The sequence below is a fragment of the Fukomys damarensis genome, unplaced genomic scaffold (assembly GCF_012274545.1).
Source record: "Fukomys damarensis isolate Sample0158 unplaced genomic scaffold, DMR_v1.0_HiC HiC_scaffold_25, whole genome shotgun sequence".
Taxonomy (NCBI): domain Eukaryota; kingdom Metazoa; phylum Chordata; class Mammalia; order Rodentia; family Bathyergidae; genus Fukomys; species Fukomys damarensis.
In genome coordinates, this window is record NW_022900937.1 from 32,515,408 (window position 1) to 32,523,228 (window position 7,821).

The window sequence follows — 7,821 nt, forward strand, 5'->3', positions numbered from 1 at the left end:
CAGCCGCTGCCCCCAGGCCCTGCCATGCCGCCCGTGGCCGTGGCCCCGAAGCCGGAGCACCAGAGGATGGACACCATCCAGGAGGACCCCAGCACTGACTCGCACACGGACGAGGACGGCCTCGACAAGGACCCCTTCCCCACCAGCAGTGCAGCCGCGAAGTCCTTCGAGGACCTCACCGACCACCCGGTCACCCGGAGTGAGAAGGCTGCATCCTTCAGGCTGCAGCGGCAGAGCCGTGTGGACAGCAAGGAGACGGAGTGCTAGTGCCCCCCGCGGTCACCCTGGTCACTCTGCAGAGGTGAGGGCTGTGGCCTGTGCGGGCAGTCGGGTTCTCAGCGTGAGCGAGCTGTGGCGCCGAGCAGGACGCGTGCTTCTGCACACCTGCCTGTCCCAGAGGTAACGCACTGAGGAGGGAGCGCCAGGCGCTCTTCCGCACGCCCGACTGAGGAGCGTGTGTAGTCATTTGGGAGGACAACTGGAACTTTTTTTTGCCTTCAAGGAAAGGAAAAGAGACAGACCTGGTTACTCATTACCTCCATGCTGTCACTTTGTTCCTGGTATTCCCCAAAGCTTTTCACAGCAGGGACAATCTTACGTGAAACGAACTTGGCTCAGTGTCCCTACCTGACTGAAGCCAGCTGTACTGGGATTAGGAGGACTGTGGTTAGGGCCAGCTGCATGCAGACCCCAGCTCACTGTGCATCTCTGGTGCTGGCAGCCTGGGCCTCCGCACTTCGCCCTGGCCTGGCCCTTTTACAAGTTTTGAGCCTCGGTCTTAGGAGATCACCCCAGCCACACACTCCTACCTGCTAGTGCAGAGGTTAGCTCTTTGGGGCAGAGGGTGACCTGCGAGACCCACCTACGGACGCTGTCCAGGCTCTCAGGGTGCTGCCCGCCCATGCGGGCAGGACGTGGAGGGCTCAGACCTGTGCTGCCTGTGCCTTTCTTCCCAGCGCTATGTCCCGCAGATGTTATACTGTACTTGAACTTGTACCTGGGCATTTGCTCACTCCTGCCTAGTCACACTACTCTTGTATTTCAGTTACACTTTCAGAATCTGACACAAGGTGAGTTGGGCTTGTGTATGCGTGACAGTTCTCAGCAGAATAGAGGAAAACCATTTTTTATAAAATTGTGACTTTTTAAAAAATGCCACTGTCTGTACCTTTTGTGCCATGTCCAGGATGAACAAGCTGCTCAGGGTGTTTGGAGCCATGGCACTGGTGATACCCAGATCAGTCAATAAACGTGATTATCATGACAACGGATGGAGCAGAGGTTTCCCTGAGCAGCCCTGCGCGTTTATTGAGTGACGCACTGTTAAGTGTCTGTGACCCAGGGCCACAAGCGCCACTGAGCTTGAGGCTGTGCCCTCAGCCTGGCACCCTGCGGCTCAGGATGTAGACGAATGGCCTCCCTCCCCCAGCTGGCTCAGCTCAGGGTTGGCCTCGGCCACGTCCTTCCAGTTGGGGAGCAGCAGGGGCAGAGCCGACACCTTCTTCTCCACCAGGGGCCAGAGGTGTGAGAACACGAAGTCATTCCCCTTTGGTGACAGGTGCAGTCCATCAGATAGGTAGGTGGAGAAGTCCTAGGAGGGTGGAGGGCAGCCGGTCAGGAGCCCAGGGCCGTCCTGCTAAGTCACTAAGTTGCCCAGGCTGGTGAGCCTCCTGCCTCAGCCTCCCCCAGTGCTGGAATTACAGGCAAGTGCCACCATGCCCGGGGGGGTAGGTGATCTTCCTAAATGCTAATGTTCCTGTGTGGCCTGCCACAGAAGGCTCCCCAGCCCGAGGCTCCAGAGTAGGTTGCTAGGATGTGGCCCACAGGTTCCAGGGTGATCGCACTGTCCAGGCAGCAAACAGCAGCCTCAGTCCAGCTCACCTGGGGAACCCCCGGGGGTGTGGGGAGGCGAGCAACTCAAATGGTCTGTGCCTCCTGGCCGCGTCCATCCTGCTTAGTCTGCATCACAGGACGGTGGCCAGAGGTGGAAGACCCACTGCCCCGCTGCCCCACCCCACTCTCTGCCATCTGTCCTGTCACTGGGTCGCGGCTGGACAGGACCTGCAGGGCCCGGCCTGAACACTGCGGCCGTGCAGGGTTGCAGGTGGCTGAACTCAACGTCCTGAGGTAGAAAGGCCACTTCCCTGCAGTGGGAGGACACTGGTCCCCAGGAGCCCTGCGCTGCTTGTCCTGGACAGGCGAGTCCCCTACCTGGTCCTTCTGCATCAGGGTCCACAGGTCAAGGACATCGGTCCCGTAGTCATGGGCCACTTGTACGCACGCCCTGGCATATTCTCCGGCCACTGAATTCCGGCGGTTCAGTCTGTGACCTGTAGGCACAACGGATGGCAGCGCTGGTGTCAGTGCTGGGTGTGGGAGCAGGAAAGTGGCCCAGGGTGTCGGTGGAGACTGCCTGTCCCCAGATCCCCAGAGCTGTCACGCTCCGCTGTGGGACGGAGATGGCTGGCTCACAGGACAACCACACCCACCCACAGCGAGCAACTCCTTGAGCAGAGCCCGGAGTCCACTTCCACACGGGGCTGGCATCAGAGCGAGATGCCTCGCAGGGGAGAGGAGACGAGGGTGGAAATCGGCCGAACATGACTCCCCCCGGGTGCCAACTCCTGCAGTTTTGAGGGGAGTCACTGGCGTCTTGGAGAGTGGCAGCTACACAGGTCAGCAGATGCCAGGCCAAGGGCTCCAGCCTTGCCAAAGCCAGAGGGAATCCCTTTGTTTCTGAGACCGGGTCTCACTGCAGCTTAAGCTGGCCTTGAACTCATGGCCTCGGGAAGACGTAAGGGAGGGGTCTCCACTCCTGCTGACCGCAGGCAAAGCAGCAGGGCCACGGCTCCCATCCCGGCTCCCCACGCCCGCTGCGCATCCTCACCCTGCGCCGTGCACCACTCCTCCCAGGCGGCCTCGCACAGCGGGGGCGGCGTGACCAGAATGACGCGGCTCTCAGCGACGCCCACAGAGCCCAGGTACCGCACCATGCAGCTCAGGTTGGCTGCGTACTCCTCCAGCGGGACGTGCTGCCTGGGGTTCTCCTCTGTGGGGACAGTGAGCGTGCGGCAGGCCAGACGCGCTGCGGGCCGCCGACATAGCTCGTGTTCCCTAAACAAGTCACAGCTCCCACGGCCCAGCCCAAGCTGTCTGCGCCTATCTCATGGTGAGGCGGGGAAAGAGGCCGAGCAGGACGGCTGCAAGTTTGACCGTTTTACCAAAGCTGTCTCAAAAATACTAAAGTGAGGCAGGAGGATCGCTGAAAGTTCCAGGACAGCTAGGCTTCGTCCTCCTAGCGAGTTACAGACCATCCTGAACTGGAGTGAGATGGTCTCAGAAGCGCCCCAAAATGAAACGAAGACAAAATGGACACTGACAGGATCTCCCTGTCGGGTGGCTGTGAAAATGAGCCAGGAAACAGCAGGTCACTCGCTCTCCTGCCTGCCTTCCTGCCTCTGGGTGGGCAGGCGGTGCAGCCAGGCTGTCCCCACCCTCTGCCAACCTGCAAGCGTGCAGGAGAAACTGCTCACCCACACCTGTGCCCCCAGAACACCACTCCCTATGGGCCTTCGTGTCCTGCTTCTGCCTGCCCACAGCATCACGAGAACTTCATCCCCACCTGCGGCCTCCTGCTCGGACCCCGTGCAGAGCTGTCCCCAAGGGGACGTCCCTGGCCCAGAGGCTGGTGGCTTCCTGGGGACCCTCATTCCGCCCCAAGTGACGGAAGGCTCCTTCCTTCACCACAACCTGGCTGGCTGGGCACCACCTAAGGCTGCTTTCCCGATTCAAAAATCAAAATTCCGGGTGCAGTTGAAGTTCCTACATTTTCAGATCTTATCAGCTGTTCAGTGCTTTCCTTGATAGTCACTGTCTTGCCCGTTTTTCATACTGATCACTACACAAAAGCGATAACCCTTTCCCATCTATATTTTCCAAGTGTTTTCCTTAATGAGTCATTTTCTTTTTTGGTTTTTAAGACAGGGTCTCTAGGTAGCCTGGGCTGGCCTTGAACTTGGGGTGATCTCCTGCATCAGCCTCCTGGGTGCTAGGATCACAGGTGTGCTTCTACAGCACCCAGCTTTTTCACAAGTTCCTGACGTTTGTTTTCTTGTGGTGCAAGGGCTTGAACCTAACCACAGAACTACTCCAGCTCCAACATAGGCTTTTTCCTCTGCGACTTCCTCCACTGCTTTTAGTTTACAATGTATCTGTTTTTGCCTTATATTAGATAAAAATTCACCTAAGTTGCTTTTTTTGTTTTCTTATGGTTTGGGTACAAAATGTCAATTTTTTCCAAGTGACTCGTTGGTCTCCAACAGCTGTACTGCCCGCCATTTTTGTGCTGGGTATGCGATTCCTTGTCCAGCCACCGCTGCTGCCCCTGAAGGGGCACGGGTGGGGCAAAGAACATTCTGAAAGCTGCCTGGCTTCCCAAAGCCACCCACGGCTGATTTTTATCATTTCCATCACCACACAGAAGACTCAGAAGGAGCGGGTCCAGGAGGGGAAGCCAAGGCAGGAGGGTCAGAGTCCAGGCCTAGTCTGGGTGACTTAGCAAGACTCTGTCTCCAAATAAAAAGGGGCCAGGACACAACTTGGCGCCAAGGCCCTGGCTTCCATCCCCAAGACTAAAAAAAAAAGCAGGGGAGGCCTGCTCTTCAGACACCCGGCACGCTGGACCAATGCCCTGGCAAGTATGTGACCCCAGGGACCCAGTGTGTGAAGAGGAAATGGGGACATTACCTCACACCCAGGAGAGAGCAGATGCAGGCCCGCACCTGGCAGGGCGCGAGGGAGAGACGCGGGCTGCCAAGAAGCCACCATGAGCCGGGGCTGGGGACCACGATGAGCTCTCACCACCCTCACCTCTCAGGGAGCTGTCATTGGCACCAAAGAAAACGGTCACTGCTGCAGGGCTGTCTCCGCTCCCCATCAGTCTTGGAAGGATGATTTTGGCCCAGCGGGTGTTGTAACCTGAAAACCCACGATTCAGAACATCGCATTTTCTGAAATGAGAAATCATGGCAAGATGAGTTGTGAGTGCAGACCTGCCTCATGGCCGCCTTTGGTTACAGAAGACTGCTGGTGCTTTCAGAATCCAGTCTGCAATGGGTGGATATTATCTGAGCAAGTACAGTAGCTAGACAATCACTAAAAAGCTGAGACTCAGTGGACAGGGTGGCACACACCGGTAATCTCAGCACTCAGGAGGCTGAGGCAGGAGGATCACCTTGAATTCAAGGCCAGCCTGAAACAATGGTTTAGCTTGGGGTGAGTGGGAGATTTTGGATTTGACTTAGTGACTGTGATTCAGTTTAAACTGGTTTATTAACATATTTATTGAAACAGACTCGAGATGGAGCCAGGTCAGCCTTTAACTGTATGTAGCACAGACTGGCCTCGAACTCTGGACCCTCCTGCTTCAGCCTCCCATATGCTAGATGACAGGCCATGTGCCCCCATGCCCAGAACATTCCTTTTTAGTGTGTGTAGGGTATACATGCTCCTATGACCTCAGCTCTCTGGGAGGCTGAAGCAGGAGGATCCAGAGTGCAAGGCCAGCCTGGCTACACAATGACCTTGAGACCCAACTCCGGGATGAGAGAAAGGGCCGGGGACACAGCTGAGGGTGCAGTGGGCTCGGTGCCAGCACCTGCTCACACCTGAGGTGGAGCATTTTCTCCGGGCAGGGGGGTGGCAGGGAAGCTGCGTCCTTTCTGTGCCACCATGCCCAGCGAGGCCTTCATTCTGCGTCTCCAAGCTCGCCTCCCCCTCCGGAAGTGGCACAGGAAGACAGCAAGGCCGCCAGGGCAGGGTTGGCGCCCAGGAAGTGGGACAGGCTCACCCGAGCTGTGGCGGGAACGGTGACACCGCGTGGCCAACCCACGGTCCCGCTGTCACCACACGGCTCCTCGTCTCTTTCTCTCTGCCCTCTCCCGACTCTGAACACTGCGCACACAGCTTGCTTTCTGCTCAGCCCCTCACGGATCACTGAGCTTTAACCAGGCGCGAACCCACCTGCCGCTCCCGTAAGCTCCCAGGCCCTGGAAGGGAGGGGAGGGGAGAAACCCAAACGTCTCACCTGACCAGCCTGGCAGCCAGCGCCGCACCCCAGCCGCCCTGCTGGAAAGAAAACTGAAGAAAGGGGAACGTTACTGCGTTCTCGCCCCTCTGACCCGAGGCTCTGCCTCTCTGGGGACCGAGCTTCACCTGCGTGTGGAAATAAAGCTTTTCCTTCTCCACTTAGACCGAAGTCCAGCATCGGCCCTGCACTGGGACCTGACCTGGCACACCGGCTATCCAGAGACGCTCATTAAAAAGAACTAGCAGACACGATGCTGTACACCTGTAGGCCCAGCTACTCAGGAGGCCGAGGCAGGAAGATGACAAATTCGACACCAGTCTAGGCAACTCAGCAAGATCCTGTCTTACAAGAAGTCCTGGGAATACTGCCTGGTGAGAAAGCATTTGTCTAGCAGGAGCACAGAACCAAAATGAAAACAAAAACTAAAAATCCTACTGCGTATTCCACCCCTGCAGCAGTTTATAATAGCTAAATCTTGGAAACAACCCAAATGCCCATCAACTGATGAATGGATAAAAACGCGGGCTGGGTTGTGGCTCAGCAGCCACACCTGCCTGGCAAGCACAGGGTCCTGAGTTTGATTCCTGGTTTGAAAAGGGGCAGGAGACTTTTTAATGCAGTGGAGTACTACTGTGCCATAAAGAAGAATGGGTTTAGACATTTCTAGCTAAGGATGGACCGTGAGACTATACTCTTAAGTGAAATAAACTGAACACACATGTTAAAAACCTCATTGCAGGCCGGGGATGTAGCTCAGTGGTGCCATGCCTGCTGTGCAAGTGCAAGGTCCTGAGTTCGATCCCAGGTACGGGAGTGGGGTGCGGATGGAGACGGGGACGCGACGAAACAACAAAAACCTCATTGTTTCTCTGGTGTGAGAAACTGGAAGTGGAAATGAGGACCAAGATATATAACAGATACTGTGAAGTGGGAAGAAAATGTTCAAATGAAAAGGGGAACAAGGGACGTGGAAAGGGGAGAGAAGGCGCAAGAAAAAAACAAAGCTTTCGTGAATAAGGAGGGGACTGGGGTCGAAGGGGGACTGGACGGGAAGAAGAGCAAGACACGTCCGGTACAGGCACAGATCTGCGATGAACGGTAGCACTGTGCATATCTAAATGTACCAAACACGGCCCACTACGCCTCCACCGCTGGAAGAAATAAGGAAAACCAGGGCTCCCTGGTTACACTGCTCCACACACCTCACACGGAACTCGAAAAGCTCCCACTGCTCCTGTGCTTAGAAACAACGTCGCGTATACCGAAGATCCTGGTTTGCAATATTTTGTCTGAAAGTCAGAAAAAGAAAACCAGGAGAAAGGAATTTTATCTTCCTTTACAATTTTTTTCTACTCAAACTGGTGAAAAGAGTATCTTTTTTTCTTTTCTGCAGTACTGGAGGTTGAACCCAGGGCCTTCAGAGAGAGCTACAACCCCAGCTTCTTTAAATTTTGAGACAAGGCCTCCCTAAATTGCCCAAGCTGTACTCAAACCTGCAACCTCCTGCCTCAGCCTCCAGAACGCCAGGATTGCAGGTGTGCGCCACAGCACCCGTTTCTACTTTATTCCTGATTGCATCTGATTTGCAAGATCATTTATCGCCCTACTGTTCAAAGCGGTCTGCGTGGAAGGCCCGCGCAGGCGACACTCGCAGGCTAGCGCGGGGCCGGGAGCACAGCGGTACCTCAGTGATGGAATCTCCGAAGAGCAACACGCGAGGCCAGCGCAGGCCG

The 7,821-nt window shown here is 56.1% G+C and overlaps 2 protein-coding genes across 7 annotated transcripts in view; one reads left to right on the forward strand and one right to left on the reverse strand.

The window, feature by feature from the left end:
• Adam17 (ADAM metallopeptidase domain 17) overlaps positions 1-1,251 on the forward strand; it is a 40,359-nt gene extending 39,108 nt beyond the window's left edge. For 4 of the 5 annotated variants that reach the window (XM_010629068.3, XM_033756182.1, XM_033756183.1 and 1 more), the window contains one exon: positions 1-1,086. In XM_010629068.3, the coding sequence (XP_010627370.1) occupies positions 1-267 (267 nt within the window). In that variant the 3' untranslated portion in view covers positions 268-1,086. Of the gene's footprint in view, positions 1,087-1,186 lie in introns of those variants that run through there. The other variant, XM_010629065.3, reaches the window with a different exon arrangement.
• Positions 1,168-7,821, reverse strand: part of Iah1 (isoamyl acetate hydrolyzing esterase 1 (putative)) — a 7,440-nt gene continuing 786 nt past the window's right edge. Inside the window, exons 2-5 of one of the 2 annotated variants that reach the window (XM_019208164.2) lie at positions 4,870-5,009; positions 2,888-3,049; positions 2,212-2,330; positions 1,168-1,591 (exon numbers count right to left, since the gene is read on the reverse strand). In XM_019208164.2, the coding sequence (XP_019063709.1) occupies positions 1,397-1,591; positions 2,212-2,330; positions 2,888-3,049; positions 4,870-5,009 (616 nt within the window). In that variant the 3' untranslated portion in view covers positions 1,168-1,396. The other variant, XM_019208165.2, reaches the window with a different exon arrangement.